Here is a 14,203-nt window from a genome sequence, read left to right as displayed (position 1 = left end):
GTATTTATATTTATTTATTTATTTTTGAGACAGAGTCTCACTATATTGCCCTTAGTAGAGTGCCATGGCATCACAGCTCACAGCAACCTCAAACTCTTGGGCTTAAGTGATCCTCTTGCCTCGGCCTCCCAAGTAGCTGGGACTACAGGCACCCGCCACAACGCCCACCTATTTTTTGGTTGTAGTTGTCATTGTTGTTTGGCAGGCCCAGGCTGGGTTCGAACCTGCCAGCTCCAGCGTATGTGGCTGGTGCCCAAGCTGCTGAGCTACAGGCACCGAGCCTATTTATTTATTTTTTTGAGACAGAGTCTGACTCTTGCACTTGGTAGAGTGCCCTGACGTTCTTGCACCTCACAACAACCTCAAACTCCTGGGCTTGAGCAATCCTCTTGCCTCAGCCTCCTGAGTAGCTGGAACTACAGGCCTACAGGCATGGCCACAATGCCCGGCTATTTTTGGAGACAGAGTCTCACTCTTGCTCAGGCTGCTCTCCAATTCCTGAATTCAGGCAGTCTACCCTCCCCGGGCTCCCAGAGTGCTAGGAGTATAGGCGAGAGTCATCACGCCTGGCCTATTGTTGAATTTTTAGAATTGTTTTCTTTCTTTCCTTTTTTTCTTTTTTTTAGAGACAGAGTAGAATGCTGTGGCGTCACAGCTCACGGCAACCTCCACTTCCTGGGCTTAGGCAATTCTCTTGCCTCAGCCTCCTGAGTAGCTGGGACTACAGGCACCCACCATAAAGCCCAGCTATTTTTTGTTGGAGTTTGGCCAGGGCCAGGTTCAAACCTGCCACTCTCAGTATATTGTGCTGGCGCTCTACCCACTGAGCCACAGATGCTGCCCCTTAGAATTGTTTTCGTAATCTAGATACTAGTCCTTTGTTAGATATGCATTTCGTGGGTCTTTTTTTTCTTGAGTCTGTAGCTTGTATTTTCATCCTCTTAAGATGGAGCTTGCATTGCAAGTTTTAATTTTGATGAGATTTAGTTCACAGCTTCTTTTATAGGTCATGTTTTTGGAGTCAAGTTTCAAAGACTTTGCCTAGCATTAGATACCAAAGACTTAAGGATTTTTTTCTGTTTCATAGTTTTATGTTTAGAAAACTTCACAATCCATTCGTTTTAATGTAGGGTATAAGGTTTAGGTTTAGAGTCTTTTTTTGTGGTCTGTCAACGTCCAGTGCTTCAGCACCATTTCCTGAAAGGCCATCTTCCTCCACTGGATTGCACCCGTACCTTTGTCATATTTTTTGAATGTATTGGTGTGGGTCTGAAACAAAAATTTGCCCTGTATGTACTGATAGTTACTTCAGTTTCATTATATTCAAAGGTATAGGCAGTCCCCAAGTTAACGAACATCTGACTTCACACTTACAAATGAAGGCTGGTAAACAGGTGCATGCACCTGCTCCAACTTACAAATTCAACTTAAGATCAAACCCACACAACCTATCTTGTTTATAACCTGAGTACAGCCTGTATGTGCTTTAACCTCTCTCTGAACTCTTGCCCCTCCCTTTCTTTTGCTAGTAGTAAATTAGTCCTAATAATTTATGATGACTTCCAATACAGTCAACTCACTATTCTTATACAATGACATGGTTCTGTGTGGTGTTGGAAGTTCTTCTTCTCCCTCTTTTTTTTTTTTTTTTTTTTAATTTTGGTTCTAGAAGGAGTTTTGGGGTCCTGGAGAGGGTGATGATGAATGATGAATTCAGCAAAATTTAGAAGGAAAACACTTGGGGGGATCGTGACTGCTAATAGAGGAATTGAGCCTCTTCCTTTTAATGCCGTGAACAATTAATAATTGAGTCTTCCAAGATGGTAGAAGAGACACTTAAAAAGGAAGGGAAGTAGATACCTGGTCATGCTTTCGTTTCTTCCCCTTGCTGCCCTGTAGTTGGCATTAGATGCCGAGGCTGGAGAATGAACGAGGAAATTTAAAAAAGAATCTTGATAACTAGATAGTCTGAGTAAGGATTACCGGGATGGAAGGGTTAACTAAAATGCATTTTGTACAACAAAGCGCCCGTTGGGGTGTTCAGTCCACATTCAGTGTCGATCCCTGTGTGGTCTCCAATTTGGTAAGATTCAGCTGGGAGTCCCACTGGTCCATTGTGCTCGCCTCCTCTGTCCATTCATGCATTTAACAACCGGGGAAAGTCAGCTTTCTTTTTGTGTTTCTGACATTGAAAGACTTCAGTTCTTTCTTAAAGTCCATCATTTCTGTAATAGGCACATTATCTTTGCTTAGGAAGCCAGACTGTAGCCAGTGGGGGGGCTTTGGTGTGCCTCCTGTGACCAGGGGCGCAGTTGGTTGGGTTTACTATCCCTACTCGCCTCCTCACCCTTAAGTAAAAGGGAAGGGAAATAGGCCCAACCTTACTGGTACCCACAGGTCAGTAATAGTTTATCCTCCAACAGTTCTTCTTTTTGCTTCTGTCTCTTGGAGAGGGCTTCGTAAGCAGCAGGTTTACCAAACCTTGGTCCATTCCATGTGTGTGTGTGAGAGAGGGAGAGAGAGGCCTTTCGTGTTTGTCCGATGGGGACAAATACCAAATAGTGCCCATCAATTCCATATTTACGCTTAGAACATGCAAGGGGAGGCTGAAGTGAATCATTGTTTTAACACAGAGGGATTTTAACGAAGTTGCGAAGGCTGTGTTGCCCCTTGAATACCAAGCACAGCCTGTCTTGCTGGTGTTTTGCCCTGGCTTGCTGGTGGCTGTCAGCCGGGCTGTGGGTAAGCCTAGCAGGCATCCTCAAACTTTTTAAACAAGGGGCCAGTTCACTGTCCCTCAGACCGTTGGAGGGCTGGACTATAGTATAAAAAAAAAAAAAACTATGAACAAATACCTATGCACACTGCACATATCTTATTTCGAAGTCAAAAAACAAACCGGGAACAAGTAACAATCACACCGCCTCATGTGGCCTGCGGGCTGCAGTTTGAGGACCCCTGGGCTAAAGTGTTTCACGGCACCAGTGTAGATACCCCCACCTTTCCTTTTGTTTGACGATATAGAAGAACTACAATAATTTTCATTTTTGACCAACTTGCCTTTTAGATTTACCCCCTCGTGTTACCTGTATCTTTTAATGGTTATAGTGATAATATTTGTAATACAGTCTCCCCTCTCTTGCACCGTTACTCATTCCTTTCTTTCTTTTTTTATTTTTTTAACCATGGGTTTTATCGTCATAGGAATGTTGTTACGATTCTTACTGTGTACTACTTTCTAAAAGGGGTAGTGAGCTCACAGTACTACAGCTGGGGTGAGTGTACTGGTTTGGATGTGACTTTTTTTCCCTTTTGAGACAGATTCTCAATGTAATCATGGTGTCACAGCTCACAGCAACCTCAAACTCTGGGGCTCAAGCCATACTCTTGCCTCAGCCTCCTGAGTAGTTGGCGCTGCAGGCTCCCGCCGCCATGCTTGGCTAATTTTTCTATTTTTAGTAGAGACGGGGTAAGAGGGAGTCTTGCTCTTGCTCAGGCTGGTCTCAAACCCCTGAGCTCAGGCGACCCACCCACCTTGGAGTTCTAAAGTCCTAGTGGTACAGGCTCGAGCCACCACACCTGGCTTATGTGATGAAGTTTTTAAAAGTTTGCTCATTTCTGCTCCCAAACACCTGCTTGGGCTCATCTCTTTCTGAGACCATCCACTCCAGCCCCCTTGAGCATATTCTTGGACACCATTTTCTACTAAAGAATGAATTGTAGGGGATCAGGAGTGACTCACCTTTCTCTTTTACTGACAAAATATTTATCAGAAAAATTAACTTCTAAGGAAGCCCCACATGTGCTTTATGTAGCCCCTAAGGAGTGAGTGGCAGAGCCTTGCTGGGCATATTTTGCTCCTGGCAGTTCCTGCGTATCCCGTTTAACCATGTTGGCACCACAGCCTTGTTGGTAGGGTCATTGTGGCTCTTGGCAAGGGAACAGGTTCCCATCGCTTTCTGATGGTGTAGCAAGGCGAGGCAGTACGTTTCAGGGGTTGAGTGTGTATCCTGTTGCTGGCTCACCTGGATTTGAAGGCTGGCTCAGCGGTTTTCCAGATATATGATGTTGGCACAAGCTATCTGTGACTCAGTTTCCTGTTATGGAAAACAGGGATAATAAGAATACCCACTTCATAGGGCTGGTTTGAGGATTAAATAACATAGCATATGTAAAGTCCTTAGAACAGTTCCTGGCTTATGATATTGTGTGTTAATTGCTGTCATCCTTCACTTGATTTGAAAGTGTTGGTGACTCTAAGGAGAGCAAAGCCAAATGTGTAATTTTATGAAGCCAGTAATGAGGTTTTAAACTGTCTTCCTAGCGATAGAGCTTAATGAGGTTGTAATTTGCTGAAAAGTCCTGGGAAGGTGTTTATGTTGGTGGCTGTTGATCACCCATAGTTGTTCTCAGAGGCAGTCTACTTATGGTCTGGCTCATTCTAGGCTGGGCTGCCTTTGCAGCACTTACAAAGGGAGGGCCAGGAATTAACATTAGGTATTCCTATTGTGGGGACTTCTGTGTAGCATTGTTAGTAATCTTTTGGATTTCCCCCTCCGAGTATTGCTTTCTCTATGGAGAGCTCAGTCTATAGTACTTGCTGTGCTAAAAAGGGTAGGATGTTTAACTCTGTGCTGAGGACTCGGGGTAATTACAGGGAGCCTGGCAGGTGACAGACTTTAAAACCACATGGAAATGACTTGCCTGATTAATAATTAATTATGGCTCCTGCCTCTTGAACCAGAACAAGAGATTTCTTCAGCTTTCAAGAGAACATTTACACCCAGTGACTTCCACTAAGGTGTTGTGGGTCCATGGTGTTGACATCAGGATTAGGATTACTTCTGTCAAATGTGACAGAAAACCACTAAGGACATGGTTTAAGTAAGATAGTTTGCCCTGCTGTCTCACACTCTTTGTGCTGTCATAACATTACCAGATACTGCATAACTTGTAAAGAACAGAAATTTATTTCTCACAGTTCTGGAGGCTGGCAAGTCCAAGATCAAGGTACTGGTAGCTTTGGCCTCTGGTGAGGGCCGCTGTTTGCTTCTAAGGTGGCTCTTTGTCACCACATCCTCTGGAGGAGAAGAATGCTTTGTCCACACATGGTGAAAGGACAGAGGGCAAAAAGGGACGGGTGCTTTGTTCTTATGTGGTGGAAGAGGAGAAGAAAATGAATCCCCTTTCTCGAGCCCTTTCCTAAGGACTCTTGCCCCAGCCATCAGGGCTCTGACTTCATGCTTATCACTTAGGAAAGACCCCACTTCCTGATGCTGTCATTGGGGATTGAGGAGGACACATTCAGATCTTAGTACTCACGCCAGTCTTCTCTTACCTCCAGGGCCATTTAAATCTTGGGCTTCCAAGTGGGTGTGGAGCTCATGTCTATAATCCTAGCACTCTGGGCGGGCGGAGGTGGGAGGGTCACTTGAGCTCAGGAGTTCAAGACCAAGAGCAAGAGTGAGACCCTGTCTCTCTTTTTTTTTTTTTTCAGAGACAGAGTCTCACTTTCTCGCCCTCAGTAGAGTGCTGTAGTATCACAGCTCCCAGCAACCTCCAGCTCTTGGGCTTAGGCGATTCTCTTGCCTTAGCCTCCCAAGTCGCTGGGACTACAGGCGCCTGCCACAACGCCAGCTATTTTTTGTTGCAGTTTGACCCTGGCAGGGTTCAAACCTGCAATCCTCGGTATATGGGGCCGGCACCCAACTCACTGAGCCGCAGGTGCCACCCGAGACCCTGTCTCTATTAAAAAAATGAAAACTAAAAAATAAATAATGGGCTTCCTTCATTTAGCTGCTCTCCCATCCTCTGCATGATACATGGGTCATTATGAAAGTTTTGATACAGAAATCAAGATAGATAAAATCTGCATGGATGGAAACAAATGAAACTGTTCCAGCAACACAAATAAGCAGAGCAGGTTGAAACCTGCAGGGATGAATCAGAAAGGATGCTGTGGACGGTGTTTCTTGGAAGTGAGATAATGGACTATAACCATGTGTCTCAAAACTGTCATAGTGACCCATTTGTTAATGCTGCAAGCCTTGGCTGCTTAAGCTCCAGCTATCAAATCTTCATTCCAGCCAAAAGAAAGGAGGGTCAAAAGAGGGGATAGTTAATTCCTTCAGGAGATTCCAGGAAGCTGCCATTTACCATATCTGCTTATCTAAGTGGCCCAAACTTAGCATAGTCCTTGGAAATGCAGCCGTGTGCTCAGTTGAAACTCAACACACAGCCGTCTCTGCCTAGTAACTCATGTACATAGGAGGGAGACATGGGACCGTGACCTAAATCAAGGCTGATGTTAACAGTGAGCAGGGCAATCTATAATATTTTTGAAATCCCAGGCTTGACAGAAAAAAAAGACTTCTGATGACTCCAGACATTTCTGTTACATTTGGGTGACACTCGCTACTCTAACCAGGTGTCCCGTACTGCCAGGCCCTGGGAATAAAAGCTGAATCAAAATATTAGTCTGTGTGCCTCAGAAATTCTTAGTAATGTTGTGGTGACATGTGCCTGCTTTTTGGTACATAAGACTCTTAGATAGCCATGTAGCGAGTTTTTAATTTAGCTCTTTTGTCTGCAGGGGTGTGCATGTGGTGGTCATTTTATTGTAGCACCAACTCCACAGTGCATGAGTTCTGGGGCCATCTGTGACTCCGAGTCTAGATGGCCTTGCAGATATTCCAGGGAAGCATTTGAGTGATGCCTCCCTATTGCTGCCCCAAGGTCAGTTTGCTTGGAAGTTGAGTCAGCAGGTTTGAACTTTGTTCTTGGTTTTACCCGGGGCAAATTACTAGTGCTCTGGTTTTTTCAGGCTTGTAAATTAGAGCTTCTGAGCTGCCTGGGGAGTGACTGCTGCCCCCAAAAGAGTGATGTAATGTCTGGGGGCTGTGGTGGTTTCTTTCCAGATGGGCACCATATAAGTTAGTGCTGTTACTGATAGTGACAGGGATAGTCTCCTGTCAAGAGAAATTGACGTGACTTGCACATGGTCCCAGAGCCAAGAAGCTAGATGGGGTCATCCTGCCTGAGGAGGCCAAGTGTCTGTCCTTTTGGTGCTATTAGCTGCTATGGTGTGTCCCCATTCCTAACTGCAGGAAGTGAGCAATCCGTGTCCCTACCCTGGGGCTGACTGGCTCTTATAAGCCCTGGGCTATGTGGTTGCCACGGTTACCTCCCCCCCCCCACATGCCTCCCTCTGAGGCTGAGGCAGCCCACCCAGAACGTGACAGGCAGCTGAATACCTTTTGTAAGTTTGCCCATGAGAAATGCCAGCCAGCCATTCCCCTGGGGCCACATATGCCAGCCTGAAGCCCTCTTAGGGCTGTGCTGCTCTGAGCTGGCCGGCCCTGGGCTCTGTCCACTTTTGAGCAGCTAATCGTTGAGGGTGGAGGGCAAAGAGACAGTGGGAACTCCACTGCTGTTTTGTTTTTCTCCAGTACTGAAATGGACACAAGGTTGTTAAGGATTACATTTGGGAAGATACACGCTAGGAATAGCATATAGTAAGTGGGTGTCTTGGCTGTCTGAGCCATCTCCCGGGTGAAAGTGATACTAGAGAAATGTCTGTCCTAGATCAGTTCAGGAGCCTGCACAGGCGTACACTGCAAAACCCCCCCCCCGCCCTAGCTCTTGTCTGTCCTGGGACTTCCCGAATGCGAAGGGGCTGCGAGAGGTCAGTGTTCAGCACATCCAGTGCACGCTAGGCCTCACTGTTACTGGCTCCTAACAGTTGGATTCTTTTGAACATAAAAATTTCTAGAACCGTCTTTGGGGTGGATTTCTGACTTCCTTTTAATATAACACATTACTTGTCTGCCTTTATAGTTATATGAAGTTCTGTGAAATTTAACATAAATACTGACTTTAACAATACAGTGGGATGAAACAGTATTTCTAAACGATTCCCTCCCCTGTCATTGTTCTGCAGAAGTGAAGTATATTTATGGAGAACCCTGGGGCCAATGCCAAAGCCGCTTCAGTTCTGGAAGAGTGAAAAGAATTGTGTGTTTGGAGTTAGATCTGTGGTTTTAGGCTCAGCTCTGGGACTGTGAGCAAATAATTTAACTTGATAATTTCTCTAGCATCAATTTTCTCATGGAGGGGAGGGAAGAGTGACATCTTGTTGTAATGGAATTAAATGAGATAATGTCTTCAGAATGCTGTGTAAGTGAAGTTGTAAATCACCTTCACTGATTCTTCCTGTACGATCCCCCCCCCCTTTCTAAAGATAACTTCGTATTGAGCTTATCTTAACTTAGTATTTGGACAGCAACCTCATAATCCTAGCAGGCCTGTCACCTTCCATCCCTTTTCAATAACGTGCTCAAAGTAGCAGTGACAGAACTTTATCATTCTGGATGCATCTCACTAAACATGGAGATAAATTATGCAAAACTAAACCAAGCATGAGCTCCAGTGGGCAGTGTTAGTTTGCCTGTGAGACGGTGTCTGAGAAGGTCGCTCTGGAGATGGACTGCTAGGGTTGGGACCCTGGCTCCACCACGTGGTGCCCTGGGCAAGCCATTTGAGCTCTCTGCCTCAGTGTTTGCCATCAGTAGAGTGGGTATAATAAGTCCCATCATATAAGGCTGTAATATGCAACTGAGTTATTATTATTATTATTTTTTTTGAGACAGTCTTACTATGTTGCCCTCGGTAGAGGGCCAGGGCGTCACAGCTCACAGTAACCTCAAACTCTTGGGCGTAAGCGATTCTCTTCCTTAAGCAGCTGGGACTGTAGGTGTCCGCCACAGCGTCCAGCTATTTTTTTGTTGGACTTGTCCTTGTTCTTACCTACCAGCCTCTGTGTATGTGGCCGGCGCCCTAACGGCTGTGCTAAGGGTGCCAAGCCTTCAGATCCTTTTCATGGTATACAACTGAAACTATATCCTTAAGGAAATAACTCCTTATTTCCTCCTCCCCTCAGCCCTTCGAAATTGCCATTTAACCATCTATGAATTTCACTGCATACTTCATGTAAGTGGAGTCATACGATATTTGTCTTTTTATGACTATAATGATTTTAAGTCTTCACCCACCCCAACAATCACATCTTTGCATATTCAGGTTTCTTTTTAAAAATTATTTAAGAAATATTTTTAACCGACACATTTCTATGTATTTATGGGGTACATGTGATCTTTTGTTACATGCATAGAACGCACTATGACCAAGTCAGAGTACTCGGGGCGTTCATTACCTGGAGTACTTATCGTTTCTATGTGTTGGAAACCATTTTTTGGGTTTCTGCTGCCCCATGATAGCTTGCCTTCTGAAACCCTAGTCATCAGTGAATTATATCCTTTTTTTAAGGGAAGAAGATGCCACCTCCAAACTCTATTTCATCCTTTTGGGAGAGGAGCAGGATTAGGGAAAAGGAGAACACTGAAATTAAAGCAAAGGAGATGAAAGAGGTGGGCACGAAGTAAGGGAAAGAAAATCAACTAGGACAGAATGAAGGCTGGGTAGAGCTCCTCTCTCTCTCCCTCCCTCTCCACTGTGTGAAAATTCAGTCCTATAAACAACACAGGTGTGTAAAACCAACCCCTATGCACCTTTCACCCAGACCCAACAGTTACCTAGATTTTTTTAGGGCTTATTTCTAATGTAGTCCTGGAAGGAGAAAATCGCTAAAAAATTTAGATTAACTCAGAGGCAGGTATTTCTTTACTTGTTCATGCAGCATATTTGTCTCCTAAGTGCTGAAGGACTTCTTCTGCCTTGGGATGACTTACTGCCTTTAGGTCAAGGTGAAGAGCTGGAATGTCTGATTGTGGGCAAGTCATTTAACTCCATTTCCTCATTCACGAAGCAGAGCACATGTGACTTCTAAGGGTGGCTGTACCGGAGCATTGGGCACAGGGCCTGCCATCTAGTAAGTAGTCAGAGTTTCAGCAGTTGTTGGTGGTGTTTTTGTAGAAGGGAAGGGTCATTGGCTAGGTCCTTCTTGAAAACAGAGGACTGAGACATTAAACTGTGAATCAAAAATGAAAGCTACACTACATCTTCTTCCTTTTGTTTTTTTACACAGGGTCTTGCTCTGTTGCCCAGGCTAGGGCTCAGTAGTGTTGTCATAGCTCACTACAGCCTCAAACTCCTGTCTTCCAGCTATCCTCCTGCCTTAGCTTCCCACAGTGCTGAGATTACAGATGCGAGCCACCACACCCAGCCTTATTTTATTGGTGATCAAGAATTGTGCTGACTTTCTAGGTACAGGTTCATTGACCTAGTTTTATCAGCTTTTGTACAGATTCAGTTCTAGGTTATGCCCTGGCTAAGGGAAATGATGGTTTATCACCAAAATTATGTGGTGTAACTCTTAATAGGATTACTGTTCAATTATTAAAAACATTTAATGGTAGCCAGGCATTGTGGCGGGCGCCTGTAGTCCCAGCTACTCGGGAGGCTGAGGCAAGAGAATCGCTTAAGCCCAGGAGTTGGAGGTTGCTGTGAGCTGTGTGAGGCCACGGCACTCTACAGAGGGCCATAAAGTGAGACTCTGTCTCTACAAAAAAACAAAAAAAAAACAACAAAACAACATTTAATGGGGCTGGGCAGGTAACTCACACCTGTAATCCAAGCACTCTGGAAGGCTGAGGCAGGACGATGGATCCCTTGAGCTTAGGAGTTTGAGACCGGCCTGAGCAGGAGATAGCCCTCACCTCTACTAAGAATTAGAAAAATGAGCCCAGCGTTGTGGTGGGAGCCTATATGTAGTCCCAGCTCTGCAGGAGGATCACTTGAACCTGAGAGTTTGAGGTTGCTATGAGCTATGATGCCACAGGACTCTACCCAGGGCCACAGATTGAGACTCTGTCTCAAGCAAAACAAAACACCACAAAAACACAACACACCAGAAACAAAACAATGGGTTTTAACTATCAACAAAAATATCATAATGTGAACAAACAGATGATATACATCTGGCTCCATCAATACTTCTTTTCATTTTTGTATCTTGAACTTGTAAAAGGAATTCTGTCTAAAACTGGTTAAGGCTGCAGTTACAAGCTTTACTTGTCTGCAACTTGAGGACGAAAGAAACAGATGACAGTTAGCAAAAGGAAATTGTGGGGCTACAGATGTTTAAAATCTTACAGTTGATTTTGTTGTAACATTTTCATTGTTGAATGTGGTTTGCCATGTGCAAGTTTTACTTTCCTGTGATTTGGTGATGGTGGCAGGGGGAGGCATGAATTTGCAGTCCAGAGTAGCTTTAAATGTTTTCCTGTGTTAGTATGCAAAAAAAGTCATGAAAGTATGAGAAATTGTTTTCAATAAAACAGATATTAATTGTTCTTCCGAAGAACCTTATTTGGTTACCTGTTACAACATGCACAACAGGACATACTGTTTAAAGCAGTTTAATTTGTATTGACTAGTATGACAGGAATAGTCAGTTCTCTGACGTTTAGAAAAATCAAATCTACAACTTCATAAGAATTGTAACTTTTGAAAGATCTAGTGGTTTTTCTTTGTTAAGATTATTTGGTAAAATAAGTTCAAGAGTAAAATAAATTCAAAAGTAAGGCTTCTAAGATTGAGTACCACTAACCTTGAAATACGCTATTTTTTCATCTCTTATAATTAAGAGCCACCACACCCAGCCTTATTTTATTGTTCTATAAGTAAGGTTCTATAAGGAGGCTTAGGTTTTTTTTTTTTCGTTTTTGTTTTGTGGCCCCACCAGGAGGCTTAGGTTTTGTCTTTTAGAGTTTTTGTAATATAGACATTCTTATTTTAAATTAATTTTTGTATCAATTGAAAAAATATAATGAGTTATTTAATGAATATAACTCTTTGCTACCTCTTTTTTGTTTTTGTTTGTTTGTTTTTTGAGACAGAGTCTCACTTTGTTGCCCTCAGTAGGGCGCCGTGGTATCACAGCTCACAGCAACCTCAAACTCTCGGGCTTAAGGGATTCTCTTGCCTCAGCCTCCCGAGTAGCTGGGACTATAGATGCCCGCCACAGCACCCGGCCATTATTCTGTTGCAGTTGTCCTTGTTTAGCTGGCCGAGCTGGGTTTGAACCCGCTAGCTTGGGGTTTATGTGGCTGGCTCCGTAACCACTGTGCTATGGGTGCCCAGCCTACCTCATTCTCTTAAATGTACTTGTTTTTATAATTTTCCTTTTACAAAGTACATGTTATTGGAGACAAAAAGGGGGCAGGTATATGTATGTATTACAACATAACACGAAGCATGTGGGTTTCAGTTGGTTTGGAACTGGCTTCTCTACTTTTTATTTTTATTTTTATCTATTTATTTATTTATTTGAGACAGAGCCTCAAGCTGTCACCCTGCATAGAATACCATGGCATCACAGCTCATAGCAACCTCAAACTCCTGGGCTTAAGCAATTCTCTTGCCTCAGCCTCCCAAGTACCTGGGACTATAGGTGCCCACCACAATGCCTGGGCATTTTTTGATTGTAGCTATCATTGTTGTTTGGCAGGCCCAGGCTGGATTCGAACCTGCCAGCTCTGGTGTATGTGGCTGGCACCGTAGCTGCTTGAGCTACAGGCACCGAGCTAGCTTCTCTACACTTGTTTGGGTTAAGGTGCCCCAGAATTGTTTGATGTGAAGGTGATGTTTGTGTCCCTAATCAGGGTCACATAAGTGGTAATACACCTTTGTGAAAAGGCTGCCCGGTTTACTGTAAGGATGAAGAAGTTCATGGCTATGAACTAGAACAAAAGTAGCCAATAGCAGTAGGATTGAAGCCATGAATGTGGCCTTACTACTGCTAACTGGCTGAGCCACCTGGCTGTGTTTGATTCTGTTGATAGAAAGGGAAGTGCTGGGCTGAGATGTCCCGTGGAGCATGTCCCTCATGATGCCAAGACTCATCAGCATATCATCAACACACCCGCGGTCCACTTCTCTGCTGCCTCTTTGGTTTATCTGTACCAGAGCAGAAGCAGGCTGAACACATTTGTGTTATATCAGTGGCTTTGGGAATGGCTGGTGTGGAAGAATAGAGAACTATTGCTGCAGATACCAGGAGAAGGGAGGCAGGGCCTCTCAGGATCCCTACACTCCCCTGCAGCAGGCGTAGCGGGTGGACCCTTCTCTCTCTCTTTCAGTTCACCATACACGATGGCTGCTCCTGATTTCTTCTTTCCAAAGCTTTCGTGGGGAGCGTGCTTCAGCTGGGCGACTCTGGGCTCCTCTGGCACAGCCCTGGCCCTGCTCTCATCCCTTGCTCTTCTCTCCTCTTCTACAGTCCTCCGTCTGTGCTAAGATCGTGCAGCTCCTGGGGCAGAATGAGGTGGACTACCACCAGAAGCAGGTAGTCATCCTGAGCCAGGACAGCTTCTACCGTGTCCTCACCTCAGAGCAGAAGGCCAAGGCCCTGAAGGGCCAGTTCAACTTCGATCACCCGGGTGAGTTGGGGTGTCCAGGAGCATGTTTTTTTTTTTTTTTTTAGACAGAGTCAGTTTGTCACTTCCAGTAGAGAGTTGTAGTGCTGTGGCGTCATAGCTCACAGCAACCTCAAATTCTTGGGCTTCATTTGCCCCAGCCTCCCAGGTAGCTGGGACTATAGCTGAGGGCAGCTATTTTTAGAGCCTGGATCTCACTCTGGTCTGGAACTCCTGAGCTCGGGCAATCCATCCACCTTGGCTTCCCAGAGTGCTAGGATTACAGTCGTGAGCCAATGTGCCTGGAGGTGGGAGGAGTGTTTTCTTCTGCTTGAGAGGAAGTTGCTTAACCTCTCTGAGTCTTGTTTCCATCTTGAAAACAGGGGTCTAACAACTTCTTTGCGGAGTTGTAGGGCTTCCATCAAAGACAGGATTTTGAAAGGCTTCATGCTGTGCTTGGCTCATTCAGTACTGATTAAGTCTGAATCCAAACAAGGGCGACTACTTCCCATGAGCCCTGTAATGGGAGACGGGCCAGACGTAGGTGGTCCTTCTCCTCCTGACTGTGTCACACGCCCTTCCTCACCATGAACACACAGGGCACACACGTGCCAAGCTCAATGACTGGCAGTCAGGGTGGTGGGAGGACTCAGGGTGGCTGCCGGGATGAGTTGTGCCCTGTTCCCCCCCAGACCAGCACATTTCTCCCCTAGCCGGGTGGGGAGCTGTGATTTCTTGTGATTGCTGGAGTCACACTTTCTTGGCACAATGCCTGTTGTACTCTCCCAGTCATGGGTGTGCTTTCCAGGTAAACATGGAAATCCCAGGGT

At 45.0% G+C, this 14,203-nt stretch overlaps 1 protein-coding gene across 1 annotated transcript in view; it reads left to right on the top strand.

The window, feature by feature from the left end:
• The window catches only part of UCK2 (uridine-cytidine kinase 2), a 98,082-nt gene that overhangs the window by 65,677 nt on the left and 18,202 nt on the right, over window positions 1-14,203 (top strand). Inside the window, exon 2 of the mRNA XM_053606647.1 lies at window positions 13,238-13,397. Within this exon, the coding sequence (XP_053462622.1) occupies window positions 13,238-13,397 (160 nt within the window). The remainder of the gene's footprint in view (window positions 1-13,237; window positions 13,398-14,203) is intronic.

Source organism: Nycticebus coucang, chromosome 10, assembly GCF_027406575.1.
Source record: "Nycticebus coucang isolate mNycCou1 chromosome 10, mNycCou1.pri, whole genome shotgun sequence".
Taxonomy (NCBI): domain Eukaryota; kingdom Metazoa; phylum Chordata; class Mammalia; order Primates; family Lorisidae; genus Nycticebus; species Nycticebus coucang.
Note: the sequence above shows the minus strand (reverse complement) of the source record. Positions and strands in the feature narration are given on the sequence as shown.